The sequence below is a fragment of the Nuphar pumila genome, chromosome 5 (genome assembly GCF_984573655.1).
Source record: "Nuphar pumila chromosome 5, dmNupPumi1.hap1.1, whole genome shotgun sequence".
NCBI lineage: Eukaryota > Viridiplantae > Streptophyta > Magnoliopsida > Nymphaeales > Nymphaeaceae > Nuphar > Nuphar pumila.
The window spans coordinates 4,642,943-4,665,020 of record NC_143253.1 but is presented as its reverse complement, the minus strand read 5'-3'; the positions used below and the strand labels follow the sequence as shown (position 1 = coordinate 4,665,020).

Here is a 22,078-nt window from a genome sequence, read left to right as displayed (position 1 = left end):
CATCTCGTTTTCTATTGTGCAATTATTCGGCACCTTTAGAGGGTTACCACGGATTTGTTTGGGGTTGGGTGGAAACCAACTAGCGATACAAGACAAAACCCTCACCTCGTAGGAAGCTGTCAGGATGCCCAGTGGTTGTTTACCAGGTGGTTATTTAGGCAGTGTGGAAAATTCGCAATTCCCAAATTTTCATGAAAGTTGGTAATTCAGCTTCAGAAAGATCATATAAGTCTTATCAGGGAACAAGTCCTGCAACACTCCCACGACATGACGGTCCGGCGGCATCGATTAGAGTACTGGTTTCCACCGGACAGATCGGTTCCAAGTATGTGATCATGGAACATTTCAACATCATTAGAATTTTGGGTTTACAACAAGCAACCACAAGGGACATTATCTGTTTGCAGGAAGTTTTTAAATTGATACTGTCATAGAAGATAAAGAGTGGCGTGGCCGGCCTCAAGTCCTCACCTTGCTCAACCCTTCAACGAAAGTGTTGTTGGAATCAGGGAGGAATGATATTGTGGCGTCAACAAACAGATGGCTCAGAGGAAACTTAATTCATACTAACATCCCCAATTCTGTAAGTCCATTTTTGTATAGGTTTAGGAATTTCTGTGTACAGAAAAGTAAATTCAATTCTAACATTGTTGCCCGTCATCTCGCCAAAATGGTGAAGGGAGGTGTCCACAAGTCTTGGAAAGATCACCCAACCCCCCAGACTGGTCCCCTGTTGAGGGGTGTATGTAATTTTGCTGATATAGTTAATTGAACCTGGTAGGGGTCTGCCTAATCCTAGCTTGCCTTTCAAAAAAAATAAATTTCTAATGAACGAAATATGAGAATTGAGAAAATCAAAATTAAAAACAATCAGGATCCTAATCGTTTTGACAGAAACAATTTGAGCATGAAGTGGTATTTCCAAAAACACATGGGTCTCTCTGATCTTGAACTGGGAAGGAGAAAAGATGCAGAGTGAAAGTCATACAAATACTTCTACACAAACTGGTTGCGAAAAACACCAGAAAGCCAACAGATTTCCAGCACTCTCAACAAGTTGATAGAAAGAAGCATATAAAGATGCTAGAAAACTTGAAATAACTACTACCATTAACAGCAAAGCAACCACCGCAGGATACACGAGCACAAAACAAACTACTAGCTGGTAAAAAAGCTCCTGATTCTCATTTTCAACAATGGCAGGTAATGTAACTTTGTTGTCTTCCAGTATTCATCTACCATAACAAAAACCATAAACAATGGTAAAAAAGTTCCTGATTCTCATTTCAACAATGGCAGGTAATGTAACTTTGTTGTCTTCCACTATTCATCTACCATAACAAAAACCATAAACAAATATCCATTGTCTCTTAATCATTTGCTATAACATCCTTGTCAGATCTCCACAAAGACCATGATATCCATGTATGATAAAGGTATAGTTCTTCGATGATATAGCAGAAGCATAAACACAAAAAGCAAAAATCCCAAGGTTTAGCTATTAGTGGGCCTCTTAATCAGCTGGATACCATCTTTAACATATCTCCACAGAAAAGAATAGGATGTTGCAGATGGACCTCACATCATGCCATTTAAATTGTCTAAAAATTGGCATGTTATAACAGTTTAAAATTTAGCCATCTACTCCCTTGGGCAGCAGTTCTCAAACTGAATCTTGTGCTTGGATAACTTTCCCACACTCGAATCCATGGCACTTAAATAACCTCCTTCGAGGGGTCAATTCCTGAATGGCCCCACGTCCCAGCCCCGCATGTCATATCTATAAGTGCTCTAAAGAGATGGCACCTCCAAAATAAATGGATAGATGTTTTCTCAGAAGCCTTGGACATACAGAAAATGCAAAAGCTTCTCTTCCTGAAGTTCTCATGAGCAGGGGCGTAGCTAGGATTCATGTGAGGGGGGGGAGGGGGGGGGGGCAAACAGGGGTGTAGCAAAAAAAAATGTATTTGTGCGATAGTCGGGGGTTCGGGGGCAGTGCCCCCAAAAAAAATTTTTGAGATAAATAAAAAATGGCTACAATTATCAATAAAAATCTATTTCATATGGACAAATCAAACTATTTGCTGCAGTCAGGACTGGGCTAGGACTGGACTGGGCTACAAAAATGGATAAAAATCTATTTCATATGGAATCAGGGCTGGGCTAGGACTGGGCTTTAAAAAAAAAAAATTAACTGTTTCGGGAGGCAGAACTGGGCTACAGCCCAGTCCTGCCCCCCCCTAGCTACGCCCTTGCTCATGAGTCGGTATACTTTCCAAACACCAACCATGAGAAAGATATTCCACATTGACTGGGAGCAATCCTTGTCACAAGAAGAGAATGTGGCAGGAGTTTATGACTAAATTCCCTTCAGCATCACATTTCCAGATGATTTTGGCCTTCATCCTCCAACAGTCAAGGTAACTCAGGTTTCGCTGAGGTTCTCATCCAACCAATGTATGACTCTTTCACGTTACCAAAGTTCCAAGTGTCACCTCTCCCATAATGTCTGATACAGAAATTTTAATTGAGGGAATGTAGTCTTACTCCCAGTGGGAAGTTATTGTCCTCTAAAAGATTTCCTTCCCCTAACTTATCCTGATTAATGTTGAGGGCATCATTCCCAAGTCCTGTTGCAAGGATGCCCACACATGGTTACTCTTAAACATTACTTGATCCTTAAATATTTAGCAAAATCTTATACCATCGATTTTTTAAACCTTATGAAAACCTACATGCGTATCAAAATCAGATGATCCAAGAGTTGATTCCTATAGAACTAAGTCACATGGGCATGGGTACAGGTAAGGGTAGGGGACATGGCACTATATATATATATATATATATATATTAAGTATTCCATAAATATAAAATAATTTCAAAAATCAAAATCTATTATTTCAAGAAATAATTTAACATTTAACAACCAACTAAACTAGTAACAGAACAAGCTAACTTTTATTCAAAGAATCCAAATTCAATAACAAGAAAAGCTACAACTACAACAGATGATTATTGTCTCAACTAGGGGTGGCAAAACCTGATACGACCTGCCAACCTGACCCGCCAACCCGCCTCTTAGGCGGGTTCAGGTTTGGAAAAAATGAACCTGTTTAATAAACGGGTCAACCCGCCAAACCCGTTTATTAAACGGGTCGGATTCGTGTTAGGGGTATGCCAACCCGCCAACCCGGCTGACCCGTTTAATAAACGGGTTAGGCAGGTGGGTCAACCCGCCAACCTGACCCGCGAACCCGTTTACCTGACCCAACCCATTTATTAAATGGGTTGGCGGGTCGTGTCGGGTTACCCGTTTATTAAACGGGCCGGGTTCGTGTTTGCCACAGCCGACCCGTTTAATAAACGGGTCGGGTTCGGGTTGAGGTATGCTGACCCGCCAACCCGACACAATTGCCACCCCTAGTCTCAACATCATCAAAAGTAACCCCTCTCTACATGAGGGACAATCCGTTTATAGGAATATGGTCTCTGTCGAGAGGGAGACACAGAAGAGAGAGGAGAGAGGCGAGTCAAGAGCGATACAAGACAAGAGGAGTACCTTACGAGAGGGCGATGCTGCAAAGGGCTGAGAGAGGTGACGCTGCGAAGGTGAAGAAGGCGGGTGATGAGAGAGGCTAAGAGATGCTGTGAGGAACGGAGAGAGGCGGCGCTGCGAGGGTATGAGAGAGAGAGAGAGAGAGAGAGAGACAGAGGGAGTCGAGGGGGGTTAGGGGAGAGAGCTGAGAGAGAGAGACAGAGAGAGAGAGAGAGTTGGGGGTTCTTTAAAAAAACACCAACGCAATGCAGGACCAGATCTGCGGCACACCCACACTGCATCAGGTGGCAGTACCCGTGTTGACACGGGTATGGCACCCAAGTAGAGTGTAAGTGTTACATACGTAAAAAAATCAAGCATGTAGAACCCATCTGTGTGGTAAGATTTAAGAAAAACATGAAAAAAACCTTTGAAAGCTCGGTGCGGTTAGCTAAAAAAGTGGTTAGCAGCCACCACAATCTCATATATATATGGTTGCCCATAACAGTGGACGGGCAATTATCAAACAAGCGTTCAAAAAACAGGAATTAGCAGTGGTCAAGGACCGCCGCTAAAGCCTGTTTTATGCATTAACGTGTGCCCGCTTCTGATCGTGCTGGCAATAAGCGACGGACACGCATCCGACCCACCAATGGACCATTTGTCCATCCACTTATATGGGTTACTCTTTATATATATATATATATATATATATATAGAGAGAGAGAGAGAGAGACTTACCAACATTTTATTGTGGAATTTCTACTTATGTAACTACTCTCCCATATTATTATCTTTGTATTCCAAATCTAGATCATGGGATATGTGATCTATGAGAAATTAATTACACTAAAGAACCACAACACCAAGCATCAAATCTCTAAGGAATCCTGAAACGGAAACCTTGGAGGAAATAGTTCAAGCTCTACTTGGTCAGACATGCATGACACCTGCTAAAATATATAATTGAATTTGTCTCTACAACTTATCAAAATTAATCAGGTTTGTGATCAACCTAACAGGTAAACAACTCTGCTCAAGACTATCTACCACATATTTCCATTAATACCACACATCTATGAAACTTCCTGATGATATACTTGCAATGCAAGGCTTCCTCCCAATAATTTCACCTAAGTACTACATGGTTGGTCATATCATCTGAAAACATGTAATCCAATCTATGAAACTTCCTGATGACATATTTGCAATGCAAGGCTTCCTCCATACAATTTCACCCAAGTATTACATGGTTGGTCATATCATCTGAAAACATTTAAACATGTAAAAATCAGTTTCTAAATTTCAAATCCATCAATATATAATGCACCAATGAATCCCAGAAACATCTGAGAGAAGAAAAAAAAGATGAATCCTCAGTATTGGTGGTCTAAGAAAGTGGGGAATGACTCAACCATTACATAATGTTGTGTCTGGAACCAGACTAACAAGATAACTATCATTAATAACAACACCAACATGCCACCATCATCACCATAACTATTGTCATGATTGTACATCACATACTGGCAAAACAATAAACTATAAAAATAAAACCAAAATACAACGAAGCAAACAAGTATATCATAATGAAATTAAACAACTGATGCCGTGCAATAGATAAGCTACCAACAATCCATCTTAGCACCAAGTATCTAGAAATCCAAGAGTAGACCTCAGAGTTTTTCAACAAAAAGGGGGGAAGTCAATCAACCAAATTTACTCAAAACTATTAAATGTCTTAGAATCTCAACATCGAAAAATGAATTTCAATCCTAATAGGTCCATCAGGGCCGGACAGGATTTGCAGGTGCACCCGGACGGGGAGCTTGCCCAGGCTTTCCAAGATCATCCTAAAGAAATAAAATGAAGAACAAATCAGCAAACAATCAAACAGCCGGACCAAAAAAAAAGCGTTCTGGGAAAAAGGCGCACCCTTCTCCTGAATCGCTGCGGGGGCTCCCTGTTGCGCCTAGCAGTGCGCGACCGCACACGAACCACATGAGAGTGGATCGCACAGGAAACACAGTACTGCATCTTTGCATACAGCTTGGGCAGAGTATATCCTAGCAGAAAATTATGCGTGATTCAGTTCAAAAATTGGAAAAAAAATAACAATAAAGTGGGCGTTTTTTATGCACAACAAAGTGGGATAAGTTAGGATACTGCATTTTTAAGCAACACAGCAATTTCCCAACTTATCCCACGCTTATGAATAAATGGGTGGTGACAATCCCCTAGTAAATACCAAATAACAGACCCCCATACATAAAAAGAGCAAAGCGGAGTCTCGGACCACAATTCTACAATAAATCTAACGTAAATACTGAAGAAAACATCTTGATTGCTTAATAAGAAAAAGGGGGATTAAAAGGATTACCATCATAGACACAGGCTTCTTGCACATCCCTAACAGCGGCTTGCTCTACGATGTTCCGAACCAGAAACCTCTTGATTGCCTTGTCCTAATCGTGCATTAACCATACCAATTCCAGACCAAAAAATAAGAACACAAAAAAAAAACACAAAAAAGAACGAAAAGCACGCCCACAAAGAGAGAGAGAGAGAGAGAGAGAGAGAGACCTTGGGGCAGCACTTGCCGCAGTTGGAGCAGCGGATGAAGTTAACGTGGCCTCTTCCGTGCTTGTTGCGACCGCCATTCCTCCTCTTGAAAGTCTGCAACCAGAAATATCCAAAGAAATATTAGAGGGGAAATCAGAGGGAATCGGGACAAAAGGAAGAGGAGAGAAGCGAGATCTCACCATGGTTTCAGAGAGAGAGAGAGAGAGGCCGCTCTCCAGACTCAAAGGAGATGGTAACGAAGGTATCTAGGGTTTGTTACTTTATAACGAGAGGGAGACTGGATTAACATATTAATTTTATATTTTTTATAAAATATGTAAATATATATACCTAATATAGAGTAGAGCTTATGTCGTTGAACATTAGGTGCTTTGCCATACGTGTGATTGATGGATTTTTAGGTTTTTTTGTTTTATTTTTAATTTATGACCGTAGAGATGTGATATTTGTACTTGATTTTATAGGATCAGCTCTTGAAGTGGGTTTTTATAAGCTTTGAAAAATCAACCGTTCAAAATCTTTATAAATTTTAGAGGGTTCAAATATGATTTGTTTGGTAGAAAACACATGATCCAGGTGTGGATTCTTTGTAAATCGACCATGCCCAACACATTTATGAGATCGAAACTATGAAAAAATATCGAAAAAGCAGAAAAACCCATCAAGCACGTATCACAAGCACCTAGTATAGTATATGAGTACAGCTTAGATGCTTGCCACACGTGTTTGATGATTTTTTTAGGTTTTTTTTGTTTTATTTTTAATTTCTAACTGAACGATCTATGTACTTGATTTTATAGGGATCAGCTCTTGAAGTGTTCGAGTCCGACACAAGGGTGGGTTTTTAAAGCTTCAAAAAATCAACAGTGCAAAATCTTTACAAATTTTTGAGACTGCAAATAATATATTACATATAATTACCTTATATGATATTTTTATAATATATTGATTATACAATTTATATATATGTAATTTATATGTTATATTTTATATAATATAAGTAATTATATACAAAATATATTATATGTATGAATCGGCTAAGTCATGCCAAAACTTGACTGATTGGGCCAAGTTTCGTGAGATCTAGATTAGTTCATTAGGTTGACTCATTAAGTGACCGTGTTGACAGAGCTACTAGGTTGACTCAGGAAGTTTTTAAACATTTGTTATAAGGGGCATAGTGACAAATCTCTCAAGATTTATGAAAAAATCATAAAAATATTGTGAGAAATTACTAAAAAGTTTAAAATGATAATTTCTCATGTTAATTTCATTTTCTCATGAGTTTTTATATCAAAAACACAAATATCATATTTTAACACGATATTTATGTTTTTATCAGCTATTTATCATGAAAAATGTGTGATTTTTATTTTTAAATAATTTTTTATTTATATTTCCTTATAAAATTTTATTTTGAATATTTTTATTTCTTTTTTATCGTCCAGATTTTGCCAATGTTTGTTTGTTTTTTAAATCAATTTTTCACGAGTTTTGGCTGCCGATATTTTAAGGTTTTTTTAACTTTTGTCACTATGACAATGGGCAAGTCATGAAAAAAGCCATTTTGGCTGATGTAAAGAAGCCATCTTCGAACAAGATGAAAATTAAACCCCTAGTCCAAGTGGTTCACATATTTCAGAAGTTTTGCTATGTAGCTGGTGCCGATGTATGTGCAAAGCTATGAAATTTTTTTCCTAAGGCGCATTTGCATGACACAGAAGAGGAACACCTATTCCGCGGAAACAGAATCGGACCTCTCCCTCCATTGGAAATGCTTTCCGCAGAAAAGTGGGGTTCAGTGTGCCTTTTGGCACACCTATCGATGCAAATCCACCATCCCATGTTTGTTTCAGTATTTTGGGCCCACAAAAATACACGTCCGTCGATGCGTTTTCGCTAAAAAAAAAAGAGAGTTTTCTAGGACAAGCAAACGCGCCCCTAGTCTTGGAAGATGGGTAGCAAAGTGAGTGCTTAAGCCATGAAAAAAAATCGCAGCCTGCCTTTTAAAAAAAAGAATATAAATCATATTTGTTTGGTCAAGATTAAAAAAAACAGAAAAATAATAAACTCAAAAATCTATTTAGCATATTTTCATCAATTTATATATGTGTGTATTTTGAAGTTGTCTGAGAAAGCTTAGCCTGATAGTATTCATAAACAATAATGTCCTCAATAGCAAGAAAAGATTCTTAGAAAATATTTGGACCTAAAAATATTATGGCTAAAAGCATATTTATAACTTTGTATGTCTATTTGTGTTGCTTCTCTTCAAATATTTTTGTTTGATAGTACTGCAGGAGAAGTTTCAGTAGGTCGCATTACAATCAACCTGGTCTTCAACCAATTGGATCCGTCTGGATCCAGACAAATTCCAGAAGTTAGATTCAGATGTATCAAATGAAGCTGCAACCAACCAAAGAACAGACACGGTAAAAAAAAAAAAGGAAAGGAAAATATATTGGCCTTGCTATTGCGATTTTGGACATGCAATTTGCAACCTTTGATTTGGTCGGTTATCCAATTCAAATCAACACCTTGTTTCTGGAAGTGGATCCTTTAAATAAGATCCTAATAGACACGTCTATGTTTGGATTTGTTCAAATCCAATCCATTTAAAAGGCTTGTTTTTAGAATTTTCTACCCTATCCAGTATTACCATTTATACTCGCTGCTACTTCGTCGAATATAATTGCGATCTAGACTCGGGCGATATATTGCATGCAATTTGGACTCAAAATTGACATATGGTATGATCTTTGGTTCAAAAAATAAGCTCTTGTAGGATCTAGACTTGCATCGGACATGCTCAGGTGCCCATCTTTAAACGCATAATTATTGTCAATATTCTGAAAATATTCTGCTTTTTATCACGATATGTTAAGAAACCAACATAATTTCAAAAAACACAATGTTCTGTTTCAAATATGTCACAACTTTGTTGAGATGTTTTAGCATTTCAACACCTTAATTCTCAAATTTTATGCTAATGTACTTATTTTAAAATATATACGCCATTGTCCTCACAAGTGTTTCACAAACTTTTTTTTTTTAGAGATTCTCTTTGTTATAGGCCGACCTCGTAGGCACTATTGGGCATTTGGGCATTGCAGGTAAAAGAGGGAAGGGGGTCGATGCATAAGCATAGTCTCAACAAAGTTGTCCTGTGCAGTGGATAGGAGTGTCAACGGGTCAGGTTTATTGGGACCCTACCTGGATCAAACCCTATAGGTCCAGCTATAAATAAGAAGACCTGATTAAGTCCCTGGTTCGGACCCGAAGGTCCAATTAATACATGGGCCTGGGTATAGTTTGTGAAATTTAGAGAGTTCCGATTAAGACCCACAAATTTTCAATGTAAAAATGATAAAAAAATATTATTTTACTAGTTATGGTCTGGGTCTGGTTCATGTAGTTCTTATTGGGTTTGGGCATGATTTTTCTTATAGCAAACCTGATTAGACCTAGGTCCGAACCCGATACCATACTCGAAAATATAGTCCAACTTTGGTTCCACCTACGTCTGAACCAAACCCGACCCGTTGACAACCCTAGCAGTGGGTGTTGCAAGATAGCATCGGTAGCACAACTAGTCGTGCAAGTGACAAGCGCATTTGAGTGTGTGTTGTTCGGTGTTGCAAGGGTCAAGATACGGTGTAACACCCCAATCTGGGACCTCGGGAGTCCGAGTTCGGTTGGTATTACTTTTCAAAGGAAAAAGTTTAAAGTTCATACAGAGAAACATGACTAATTTTTTTTTCTTTTTTTTATTATTCAACAACTCATTTTCTTTACAATATTCATCATTCATAACAAAAGCAAATAACAATTACGTTATTGTTCAATGACATGAAAGTAAAAACTACTAAATACTTTGTCGAAGAAGAAGTTAATCAAGTCATGTTTGTGCTAGTGTGCCTGAAACCTACAGTTGTGATTAAACAAAGGGGGTGAGTCTACAACCCAGTAAAAAATAATTATAAGAAAATAAACACTTGAACTTATAATTGTAGTGGGCTCTAAGCTCCTAGTCTTAGTTTAATTTTTGACATACCACACAAGTTTGTATATTTTAATTATCTCTTACAACAAACTATCATTAGGTCGGTTATACCGATCATAGCCGTCTATAGGCGTAGCAATCCCGTAGAACACCTCAATTCTACATGTTAGCCACACAATGAATTATACACTCCCAGTGGTCTCCAGACCACCAAGCACTACAGTGAAACCACTACGAGAACCCCACTGGTAGCTAGCTGGGAGGTCAAACTCTAAATCTCGGTATGATTTATGTTACATCCTAACCATGATGGTTATCAACCATCCATGGTCCTTCAGATATCCAAACTTTGTGTGAGTGTAACCCTAAGTCATAACTAAGTTCAACACATTGAACCACATTCTCAAACTCGTCATTCACTCATTCTCTCACAAGTGAGATCATAAACTGATCACAACAGATCTCACTCTTTAATCTCATGATGACATTAAGACTCGCACTATCTCTCACTAAGCATGCAATGATGTAGTGTTTCTACATCGTTAAATCACTGGCGGCCCACTCTCCGTGGTGACTACATTCTGACCGCAAACTAGGTAGCCATTGCCGCAGGTCGCCATTTTCGTAATTTAAGGGATTATGCATGTTGATCTCAGTATATCCATTCACACACTATGAATAGAATAAATGAGACTCCAATCTAAAAATAATCTCATCACAATGAATGTTATTAATAATCACACAGACATGCTATCACAAATATAATCTCTTTCATGCATGACATATCATAATTACCATATATATCACAACTAACATATATATGAAATCAACTCATAATGTCAAGCATAAAAATTTTATGTATGTCATGGTCTCACTCAAAAAATATCATGTTAATCATATTCATTTACAACATTAGAATAACATGCAACGTAAAAATATTTATTTACATCTAAAATTGCTCATAATATCCCTTACCTCAAATGTGAATATTGTCTTCTAGTTGAAATTGAGTCTCAAAGTGCTCTGACAGTAGAATCTGATTATTACATAAGCATACTCGCATTAATGTACAAAACTTCTTACAGAATTACCAAAATACTCCTCTTGAACTGACTCATAAAACCTTAATTTTTGTATTACTAATTTGAGAAAAACCAATGAACAAGTAGATTTCCCTTTACGATACGAGTCCAATGCACCAAACCTCACTCAATTCTGAGTTCGGGGTGCAAAGTTATATCCATTTTACCAAAATGAATCTTGGGTACCCAAAAAGGGTATTTTGGTTATTTTAAATTTATATATAATTCGATACTAACTCATCACCCGATCCTGATCCATTTATGATCTGGATCCTACACTGTCTAACTGAATCCAGATCAATTACTCATCTAGATCCATAACAGTCTGACTGGATCCAAAATAGTTTGTCTAGATCTAGAACAATCTGACTGGATCCAGAACAGTCTGACTGGATCCAGAACAATCTGACTGAATTCAGACAGTCTAACTGGATCTAGACCCAATTCAAGACTGATCCAATCAGATCCAATTCTGGTCTGGATCCAAAATTAATCTGAACTAGATCCAGAACGGTCAATCTGGATCCAGACTCAGATCTCTTTGGATCTGATTCAATTTGGATCTATCCAAACTAACTGGATCAGATTAGATTTAGATTTGGTCTGGTCCAGATCTAATCAAAATGGATTTGAGACTTTGTCAAACCGAACCAGTTTGGTCTGACCCAATTTGATTCAAACAGGTTCAGTTTAGACTAGTTCGGTCTGAACCGACTCAACCTGAACCAGTTCGGCCAGAACCAGTTTGGTCTGAACCGATTTAGTCTAAACCGGTTTGACTATTTTTTTTTAGAACCATCTGGTTCGGTCTGGGTGTGACCCAGACCGACCAGGCCGAACTAACCTCTTTTTTTTTAATAGGCTCGGTTTGGGTGCGACCCAGACCGACCAGGCCGAACTTACCTCTTTTTTTTTAATAGGCTCGGTTTGGGTGCGACCCAGACCAGCGAGTTCGGTCTGGGTCACGCTCGAACCGACCCGGTTCGGCCCGGGTCGCATTCGGACCGACCCGGTCCCCCCGATAAAACCCTAAAAGAGGGCGGAAAGGGCATCACCCCTTCCGTCCTTCCTCTTTTCAAACACAGAGGGCCAGTCGTCGGGTCGACCCTCTATGTATCTCCCTTTGCAGCAAAGGGCCAGCCACCGGCGTTGGTCGGTCAACCCTCCTCTCTCTCTCTCTAAATCTCTCTATTTTTTTTATATAGCAGGAACTCGTTGGCAGCCATGACTGTCGGCCCTTTTTTTCCCAAAAGAAAACAAAAACGAAGAAGAAGAATATGAAGAAGGTGGAAGAGGCGGTTACCTCATCGTCGGTGTCAGATTCTCGCTCTTCTCTCTCACTCCCTCTGTCATTCTCTCTCTTCCTTCGTCGCTCGCTTGATGCGAGAAGGAGGCCTACGTAGCCCTCACGCAGGGTGAGGATAACCTTCACCCTCCCGCGGATTTTTTTTTTTTTTGGGGGGGGGGTGAGGTTTATCCTCACCCCCTCTGACAACGTGGTTTCCCCAAAAGGGAAATCGTCGTTTCCTTTCTTCTTTTTTAATGCTTATCCCCTTCGATGAGATCGCCGGAGGGAGTTACATATGACAAGAGCAGTGTGAAGTACCATTGAGTGGAAAATGCATCGACCATATCTTTGCAAGTGTTGGTTGGGATAGTCCTGAAGTCTCCTTGGCAATGAAATGTTGGATGATGTAACTCTGTAGCGGGACAAAGTCCATGAATGACTTCTTTATATCGGTGAGATACAAGTAGCCACAAAAATTTGGATGGACAACTTAAGTCGTGGGCTAAGAGGGTGCCCGAGTTGGATGATGATCATGAAAGATGTAAGGTTGGCTAGGTATAAAGGCTCGAGCATTGGAGCTAGATTATGAGTTTGAGGATCCTAAGTATGAGTAAAACCAAAGTTGAGTGTAAGAAATTTGGCAAAAGACATGAGACCCCTCATCCACGTGGTTCTGACTTCGATGGGAGGTCGAAAAGTTGGGTGGGAGAGCATTGTCGGCCAGCTTTGTAGCACAACCGAGCATGTGCACAATATAGAACATAAGCATGGTATGAGATGTGTTTGTAGTGTGCACGTGTTTCAAAGTTGGAGAAGCCACATAGGAGTGATAGAAGGCACCACATAAGCAGAAAAGTGTTTATGTTACTATAACATGAGGTGTGTGTTGGTCACTTGACAAAGAACTTGGCACAAAAAAACACTGAATGAAACGGGAAAAATGGCTTGTGCTTTTTGTAGCTGGAATGCTTTGTTAAACAGTAACCCGAGAAATGGATCTGCTCTCCCTGGATGCTGGCTACTGATGCCGTAGCTTGCAACTGGGTCTTGTGCCATGTCAAAACATGGGCCAAGACGTTCCATACCATATCAACAAAGCACCTATCGTGCCAAGAAGCGTCATCATTCGCGTACTAGAAGGATTATATCTGATACAGTCAGACTGTACAGTACTCCAGTAGCAAGCCGCGGTTGCGACTTGCGAGCTTCCATCAGATCAATCTCACCGCGGACACATTCGGCATGATTCCTTCGTTAGGGATGACAGCCACGAGACAACGGCCAGTGTTTCTACTGTGAAAGTGTGTCTTTCTCAAACGTAGAATTTTGGTGAGAGAGCAATTGGTTTATGACCATAATGACAAAATAAAAGGTGCCACATTCTCAGCAGAAATTGAATATATTTTTTTCATATATCAGCAAAAATAAATAAATTAAATATAGGACTTGTTCGTCAAAGCCTATTATGGTTCATCGTCGTTCTAACATCCCCAAAAATATTGTTATAAAAAACGAATCCCCGAAAATATATCACAATCTTTTTAGCTAGGGCTAAACCTTGCCTAGGAAAAATAATTAATGTTCAAAATTAGTTAATCGCTTAAAATCTGTAATTATGCAAAAGGATGGCTAGTACAAGAACAGCTTCTGTTTGGGCTAACCTGTTGCAAACAAATTGAAAATATGTGAAGTACATTTTTCAATACTTAGCTTGTTGAGATCTGTTCGTGTACCAGCCATCCTTTTGAGCCTAGGCCTAGATTCAAGATTCACTCAATATATAAAACAAACAAGCTTCAGTCAAGCTTTAATTGCCTCACCTTACGCAAAAGTTCCTCACATCAAGTGCAACAACCAAATCAAGGAATGATCAAAACAGTAAATGTAACCAACGAAACAAAACTTATCCCGGGGTCGCCGGTTACTATTCCTAAATACGAGGTTAGCAAACCAACAGGGGCCCCGCTTGTTTGGCAGGAGCAGTTGGTGCACGTCACCTTGTGTTGAGATGAATGCCAATTGTATATGGTTGTATAACTGGTAGGGGTCTGCCTAACCCCAGATTTCTCTGTAGAAAAAAAAAACATGCCAACTATCTTCTTGGATGCTTACGCCTTGTGCAACTAATGAGATCTTCACAATAGTTTTAGTCCAGCGTTTGGAAGAATAATGACTTTTTCACAGATTATTAGTGTGTAATAAAGGGGTGAGAAAGTATGGCTCTGGTACCACCAAAGCATTTAATTTGAATGTCATTCAATCGAAGAAGATGGTACCCTTCCATCCTTTGCATAGATAGAGATGTATCTTTTAGAGTTTAACCACCCCTGCTTCAAAGTTAGAGCAAGGACGACATATCAGAGTATAACCTCTCCAAATATTTTCTCAAAATTTCCTTCTATCCTGATCGTTCCAATATATATAACAATACATATTATATAATTAGAGTAATATATAATACCAAAATAACCTTTTGATAATGAATACATCTCATCACATGCCATATAGACATTGCAATACATTATATATTTATCATAAGGATTATAAACACACAATTGGTACACAAAGTTATACAATAACCACTCTCAAAATTACTGATACACAAGATTATCCAATAATCATTCTAAAAATTAGTATACATTTATACCAAATATTGAGTGTGCATATTTATGGTTTTGTCTAAATTATATATATGTGTGCATGTAGGAATGTATGTGCGTATGCCAAGGCACCCACTTATCTTAGGTGCCTAGTCAGCTGCCTTTTTTTCACCTAAATAACGATGAACGATGAACCTATCAAAGCCTGACCAACGGCAAGCTCTGTAGGCAAGGCAGGTGCAGAACAACATTCCACAAAACACCATCATTGGAAGCAAAAACTAAAAGATATTTATGGCTCTCCAGCTAAAGCCCCTCCATGTATGTCAATCGGTCCAGTAAGGTATCCCAATCACAATATCTCTTACAAGTTTTCCCCTTGTGTGTCAACTGAATACACAGAACCAACTCGAGAATGCAGGCAATAAAATAAAACAACACAACATAGATTTCAAAATAACATACACTGATTGCATTATTCAGTTACCACTGTGGTGATCTACCAAGAAGTCCCCGTCCTCTTTTTGATTGATCAAACTGATGAAAACCACATCAACTGAACTTCGCGGCTGAAAACTCCAGAAAAAGTGATCCAGTGTAGCTCCACGCACACAGCTTGCTCATGACCACCAAGGTTAAAGCTTCAGTTGCCTAACCGAAGCAGCAAAGCCAGGAATAAATTATTTTCATAAACAATTTCTCAAGACATTATCATCGAAGAAAAATAAAAAAAGCTTGGTTTCTTCAGGCCTCATAGTCCATATTCAAATGATGAAAGTGAATTAAGCCCTCAGCCATTACCAATTCTGATGGATCGACAATCCATATTATAGGGTTCGAAGGCAAAACCTATGCACAATATACTGCAGAAGGGTAAAAAGCAGAAAAACATAGAAAGGCAATGAAGATACCAAACCAATCTATACTCTTAACAGAACCTCAAAAGGAAAACAGCCAAAATAGAATAAAGAACTCCCAGCAAGGAACTCACAGTGTCTGAATGTCAAGAGAATCTATCTGCAGCATTACCACATACATTGTCAGTATAAGCATGATGAAAGGTGCCACAAAATGGCAAAGCAAGTTTACAGTAACTTGTAGAAGAGTGTTAACAAACTAAATACTTGGAAGTAAAATAATGGAATCCACTGTATGGGATTTCCACAAAAGTAGATCGAGATCCAAGGTCGAACAAGTTTTCATTTCTTTCTGCCACCACGCTCCCTCAAAGCAAGGGTAAGCATCTCTCCAGATCCAATGTTATAGTAAGCAAGAGAAAGATTGTCCTTGAGGAAACCAGCCTTCCCGCTGAGTTTCTGCTTATTTGCAGGCAGTTGAATCTCTCCTGCAATCTTCTCTTTCAGGGTTCCAACAGTTTCAGACAGAGATTGCAAGGTGATCTCCAGAAGCTGCCCTTTGAGATTCCCTTCATCAACACTTGGCACAGACACAGAGATCCGGGCAGATCCCTGAATGGATAACAAAAAGATAAAAACATCCAAGAGTAGTTAGTCGAGCATTATTTCCAATGCACCTTCGGTTAGGGAGCGTTTGAATCACCGTCCACAGGACGCACCAAGTGCGGGCCCCATGCGTGTCCACGAGCCCACGCAAAATGCAGGACGTGCGGACACAATATTGGTGCATTCCGCGGACGCTTATTTGGCATCAGCAGTGGCGGACAGAACTCTCGAACAATAAAAAAACAAACATTTTTTTTGTGGTGCGTGAAGAGGGCAGGACAGTGTGTCCTGTCCTGTTCACAGATGTGTGTGGACGTCCTGGTGTCTCACCACCTAGACCATCAAAATATGCAGACTACCAACCCAAGTTAACTCTTTTACCCACATCTCATGCGGAAACTAACCCTTATGACAGAATGATTAAGAAGATGCACTCTCTTCAAAGCTGGGTCATGAGATGGTTGTGCATTATGCATGTGTTATGGAAGTTCTTGTGCAGTAACAAATTTAAAAAGAACACATCAAACCTATCGGAAAGTGAAAAAAAAAGGTTACTTACTGGGTGTTGCGCCAGGAACTGGTCCTCTGGAATCAATGAAACATCATCCACCTTCTGCCTTTTTGGCTCTGGCTCATCCGGCAGTGGTGGTGCCTCTTCCGGTGGTGGTGGTGGAGGTATTCCTTGAGGAAGAGGAGGAGGTGGAATCACAGGCATTGAAGGCAGTGGGACAGGCATGTGCATGTATGGTCTTGGAACACCCATTGGCGTAAACTGGGAACCTGGTGGAGGTGGTGGTGGGCGGTTCAGCATCATAGGTTGTGAACCAGAGGACAAAGGGATGGGAGGAGGTGGCGGCCTAATAGTAGAGATCAGCGGAATAGCAGGAGGTCTAGGTACAGGTGGAGGCATGATGAGCCCTGAACCTGGAGGAGCAGAGTACTGAACCGCATGTGGAGGACGAGGGATGTTCAGAGCAAGCCCAGGAGGAGGAGGGAGTGGGCGGACTGACAGCAATCCAGGCCTTGGAGGAGGAGCAGGGCCAGGTAATGTTCTCCCATCATTAGCATTAGGATCTGAGTTTTCATCTGCCTCAAGGTTCTGAGATATAGCTTGGCTTGCGGTGCGTCCAATGCTTCCAGTATGGCCGTCCCATATAACTTGTTTTGGCTGTTCCTCTTTTTTCTTCTCAATCTCGGCCTTGACAGCATTTGAAACCTCCTCCTCTGTGGTCCCAAAAATATCAGGTCGAGTACGTGCAAGACCGACAATGTTTCTTGAGATCTCATCGTCCTGTGCAAGGGTTGTCTCTCTAATCTTGGCCATCATCCTTTCCTTTTGCTCCTTGTATTTGGGGTCAATCAGAGAAATACGCATATGCTCTGCCATCTCCTCGATCGGTATCAGTTCCCTGGTGATCGGGGAAACAACATACTTTGTCGGGTCTCTTTCAGCTGCTATCCTTTCCTCCGGTCTTTTCCAGTTCTTTACAATTCTCATGGGTGGCTCATGTTCATCCAGGTTCCGAGTCTTGTTCTGCTTCTCATCATCATTTTCTCTGATACTTGCTACCCTCATACTGTCCTCAACAAGCTTAATCTCTTCTTCATCCATTTCCATCTCTACCTCTTTCCCAGGCTCAACAACCTCTTCCATTTCTTCTTCTTCAAGTGCAGACATCTTGCTTTTCCTAATAACCTCCTCTAGTGTCATCGGTTGAGGCAACTCGTCATCTTCATCATCTGCAAATTCAATAGTTTCTACCACAACAAAGTCATGCCAATCGATCATGGCCATCATCATCCTCTCCTGCTCAATTTCGTCTTCTGCCTTCTGCCTCGCCTGAGCCTGCGATTGTTCCCACTCAAGCCTGTGCAAGCACCTCTCAAGGACGGTGGTCATATCAGCAACGCTCTTCCTGAGCTTGTCAGTCAGTCCCTTAGGAGGCATTAGGACCTTCGAATACGAGTCCGTCAACGCCGTAAAAAAAGTAAACATGCTGTGGGTAGGCTTCAAAAAGTGGAATTGAGGATTGTTGATCTCTCTACTGGTCAAGCCAGTCAAGAACGGCTTCCCATTCCTAGCAACAAACTGAGCTGTAAGCTTGATGATATCCAACTCCTCGGATGTGATTCCTTCAGGGAGCCTAACAGTGTACTGTTCAGCCTCTGGCGGATCGAGAATCTTACGTACAGGAAAGAACTGAGAATTCTCAGACTTAGCAGACTCATCGCCAGCTTGAGTGGCGACAGTTGAATCAGCCCAAGCCCCAGCCTGAGAGTTAGATTCAGCAGGAACTGACTGTTGTTGGTTCCGAAATTCCATCAACTTATGCTCATAATAGGCATGATAAGGATCGGAAGGGTTCAGAAAATTGAACTTGGCATTGTTTTTTTCGTTCACCAGAATCCTCTTCTCAAACTCTGGCCCATTTTTTGCAACAAAAGTTGCAGTTTTGTCGACAATATTACGAATATCTGGTGGAGGGTGAATAATCCCGATTGTTTTTGTGTGGGTTGCTACAGAAACAGACGCAACATTTGCGGGTTTTTGATCCTGAGGTTGTGCGGTTTGGTCCTTTTGGGTTTCCTCTACAACTTGCGCCGCAGGAAGGGGGCCAAGATTTCCATCAGAAGGTGGTGCCGGAAGTGACAATATCTCTGCTAATCCAGGCATATTGGCTACCAGATAACAAAAAGAACAAAGAAAAACAAGAAACGAGCTGCCAACAACTAAAAAAACAGAGGGCCAACACCTAGAATATATCAAAAATTTCTTAAAACTCCCACTTGTTACAAAGATATTGACAATAACGCAATGAATGAAGGATGGCAGTTCAGATGCTTGATCCCTGAAAAAAAAGGTCAAAAATGAAAAAGATAAGTACCCCGAAAATCCATAGCCCTGAACACGCAAAAGAGGTTTCAACTAGCAGAAAGAACCCCAACATCAATTCACAATTGCACCATACCTACGATTTCACTAACACGAAAAAGAAAAACCAGTTAAAATTCCACAAGAAAATCCTAAAGCGAGTCGCTGATTTCATCGATTTTAGGGTTTTCTTGCGCGCACCTCCTCAAACCTATCCACTAATGAACCGATTTTAGGGTTTGAATGCATTCGACCCTGAAGTTCTACCAAAAACTCACAAACTTCGGGAAAGCACCAAAATCGTCTCGCGCCCCTCCTTCTGTACATAACAACCAGTTTCGTTCTCCCCAGAGAGAGAGAGAGAGAGAGATTTCTCCTCTATTCTACAGTTAAGAAGTAGAGATTTCTCCTCTATTTATACAGACTTACAGAGAGAAAGCCGAGATTTCACCCCTATTTCTTCAGAGAGAAAGCCGAGATTTCTCCTTCATTTCTAGAGAGAGAAAGTCGAGATTTCTCCTCTTTAGATGAGAGGAGCGAGATCTCACCACGGCACAGAGAGAGAGAGAGACCTCTTCTTCTCGTACGAAACCCTAGACGAGCAGCAGCAGGGAAGGGAAGAAACGTCGAACAATCGCCCCTCAGGTGAAGCCAGAGAGCCCGCCTTGTATTCGGCTCGTCTCCTTTCCTTATTCTTACTCCTACTATTTATGTATTTATACAGTGTCAGCCGTTGGGGCTTCGGTTCACGTTGAGGTGCGGGTTGGATACGTCGGTTTGGTTAAATTCGTTTGCAAAATGAACACGGATATGGGTCGGGTATAGATATGGATAAACCCATGTCTGAGTCTGATCCACAGTTACCTGAAGCTTCTTGCTAGATGGAGAAGCTCAACTCTCCGTAAGAAGCGGAAAATTTACAGAGCTTTGAGAAACCCGTTTACTAAATATGAAAAACATAATTCTCTTTACTAAGAATCTCACTTTCTCCTTATTTCTCAAATCGATTCTCCTTAGCTTCCTTAACGTTTTTCTCTTTCTTTTTATTTTACATTGGCTTCACCATTACTTATATTTTTCATGTTAAAAAATAATAAATTTTTTTATAACAAGCATGTGTATTTGTGGGATAATGTCATTTCTTATTTGCTTATGCTCACGCTTCATAATGCTTTCAATATCTTTTCTTTTTATTTTTTCACGCACTTGCATAATAGCTTCACAAATGTGTCCTACTTCTCACTTAATACTACTTTTCAACATTTGCTTCCCTGCTTTTGCTTTAGCATCGCTTCTATCCATTTTGTTTCCTAATAACTACTGTTTGGCCTATTTAGAAAACTTCTTACTAGGGCTACCAACGGGTTGGACCTGTTGACCAGCTTAACACAACCAGGGGTGCACATGAGCTGGGTTTCAGCTGAGCTGATGCTCAAGAATCTGGGTTCGACTGAAAAGTATAGTGCTCAGGCTCGGACCAGCTTGTGATATCTGATCTTGAGTCGAGCTGTGTCAGCTCTTGAATCTCAAGCCAAAATCGTCTTGTTATGGCTCGGCTGGAGTTTCAAACGTGTGATAGCAAAGCCCGAACCGAAATCGAGTAAATAGGCTTGACCTATTGTCGCATTCTGTTACTGGCACCCGATTGAACCTAGAAAATGGCTCTAATAAAACTAGAAATATCTAACATATTCTAAAAAACCTTGATCACATATTCACATATGAACTAAGAAAAATTGACTCTTAATACTAAGGATGCAAAACGCCATCCAGAAAAGGGACTTTGGTATTTCATAATCTTACAACTCTTTTAAGTAATTAGTCATGAAAGAACTACAACAATATTGAAAAGCTCGGTTTCTTCTCTCTTGGTCGAGCAATTTATTTATAACATCAGAAAAATGATAATACAATATACAATTATGGATTATCGTTTATGATAATCCTTATCACAAAAATGACTACATCGGTTTACATTTTCTTGAATATTTTCAGATTATCGTTTACGATAATCTTTATTAAAAACGGTTACAAATGATCTACCGTATTTGATAATCTGATATCATCAGATTATCAAATGATCGGTTGGCTCATGAGTCTCCTGTTTGAGCAGGACTCTTTGTATCTGGATTCTTTCATATTATCGTTTTTTGTTTCTTGAGATTGAGCTGGACTCTTCCAGATTATCGTTTTTGCTTTCTTGAGAGAGTCGTGCTCAGCATTATCTTTATCATGTCCCTGCAAGCTCAACGTGGGGTTAACGATGTTGAGCTTATACGAATAAAAGCAAACCTCGAAAAGGGAAGAGGTTTAGTAAGACCGTCAGCCAGTTGATCAAAGGAGGTGATAAATCGAACTTGAAAATGACCATTTTACACATGATTTCGAACAAAATGAAAATCAATTTCAACATGTTTGGTAAGAACATGAAAAATTGGATTCACTATAAGATATAACACTCAAAGGTTATCACACCATAGAATGGGTGAAGAAGTAGGGGCAAAGCCTAGTTCAGTGAGAAGAGACTTAAGCCAAAGAAGATCAGACGTAGCACAAGTAAGAAACTTGTACTCAGCTTCAGTGTTGGACCAAGCTACGGTCCACTGCTTGCAAGAAGACCAAGAAACTAAATTAAATCTCAGAAAGACAACA

At 40.0% G+C, this 22,078-nt stretch overlaps 2 protein-coding genes across 5 annotated transcripts; both read right to left on the bottom strand.

Annotated features, from left to right (window-relative positions):
* Positions 1 to 5,059: 5,059 nt before the first annotated feature.
* LOC149836545 (small ribosomal subunit protein eS26y-like) lies at positions 5,060 to 6,363 on the bottom strand. The gene is made up of 5 exons (XM_090005422.1): positions 6,298 to 6,363; positions 6,119 to 6,211; positions 5,916 to 6,000; positions 5,471 to 5,601; positions 5,060 to 5,388 (listed from the first exon to the last, which is right to left on the bottom strand). The coding sequence occupies exons 1-5, from the start codon at positions 6,298 to 6,300 to the stop codon at positions 5,323 to 5,325; spliced, it is 378 nt and encodes a 125-aa protein (XP_089861548.1). The 5' UTR covers positions 6,301 to 6,363; the 3' UTR covers positions 5,060 to 5,322.
* A 9,672-nt stretch (positions 6,364 to 16,035) lies between these two features.
* Positions 16,036 to 20,117, bottom strand: LOC149836544 (putative splicing factor 3A subunit 1). 4 transcript variants are annotated; one of them, XR_016431806.1, is made up of 4 exons: positions 19,856 to 20,113; positions 17,114 to 19,403; positions 16,216 to 16,560; positions 16,036 to 16,108 (listed from the first exon to the last, which is right to left on the bottom strand). XR_016431806.1 is itself a non-coding variant. In XM_090005419.1 (3 exons), exons 2-3 carry the CDS (start codon positions 19,226 to 19,228, stop codon positions 16,291 to 16,293), a joined length of 2,385 nt encoding a protein of 794 aa, XP_089861545.1. In that variant the 5' UTR covers positions 19,229 to 19,403; positions 19,856 to 20,117; the 3' UTR covers positions 16,036 to 16,290. The 4 variants fall into 4 exon arrangements, 3 of the variants coding, with proteins under 3 accessions (XP_089861545.1, XP_089861546.1, XP_089861547.1); XM_090005419.1 differs by having other exon boundaries at positions 16,036 to 16,560; positions 19,856 to 20,117; XM_090005420.1 differs by having other exon boundaries at positions 16,036 to 16,560; positions 19,999 to 20,101.
* Between the last annotated feature and the right edge of the window lie 1,961 nt (positions 20,118 to 22,078).

Coding starts and splice junctions, on each gene's coding strand:
- LOC149836544 (XM_090005419.1), bottom strand. CDS start 19,228: ATGCCTGGATTAGCAGAGATATTGTCACTTCCGGCACCACCTTCTGAT. Junction 16,561..17,113: donor AGTTCCTGGCGCAACACCCA/GTAAGTAACCTT, acceptor TTATCCATTCAG/GGATCTGCCCGGATCTCTGT.
- LOC149836545 (XM_090005422.1), bottom strand. Junction 6,001..6,118: donor GCGGCAAGTGCTGCCCCAAG/GTCTCTCTCTCT, acceptor ATGCACGATTAG/GACAAGGCAATCAAGAGGTT. Junction 5,602..5,915: donor AGAAGCCTGTGTCTATGATG/GTAATCCTTTTA, acceptor ATTTTCTGCTAG/GATATACTCTGCCCAAGCTG.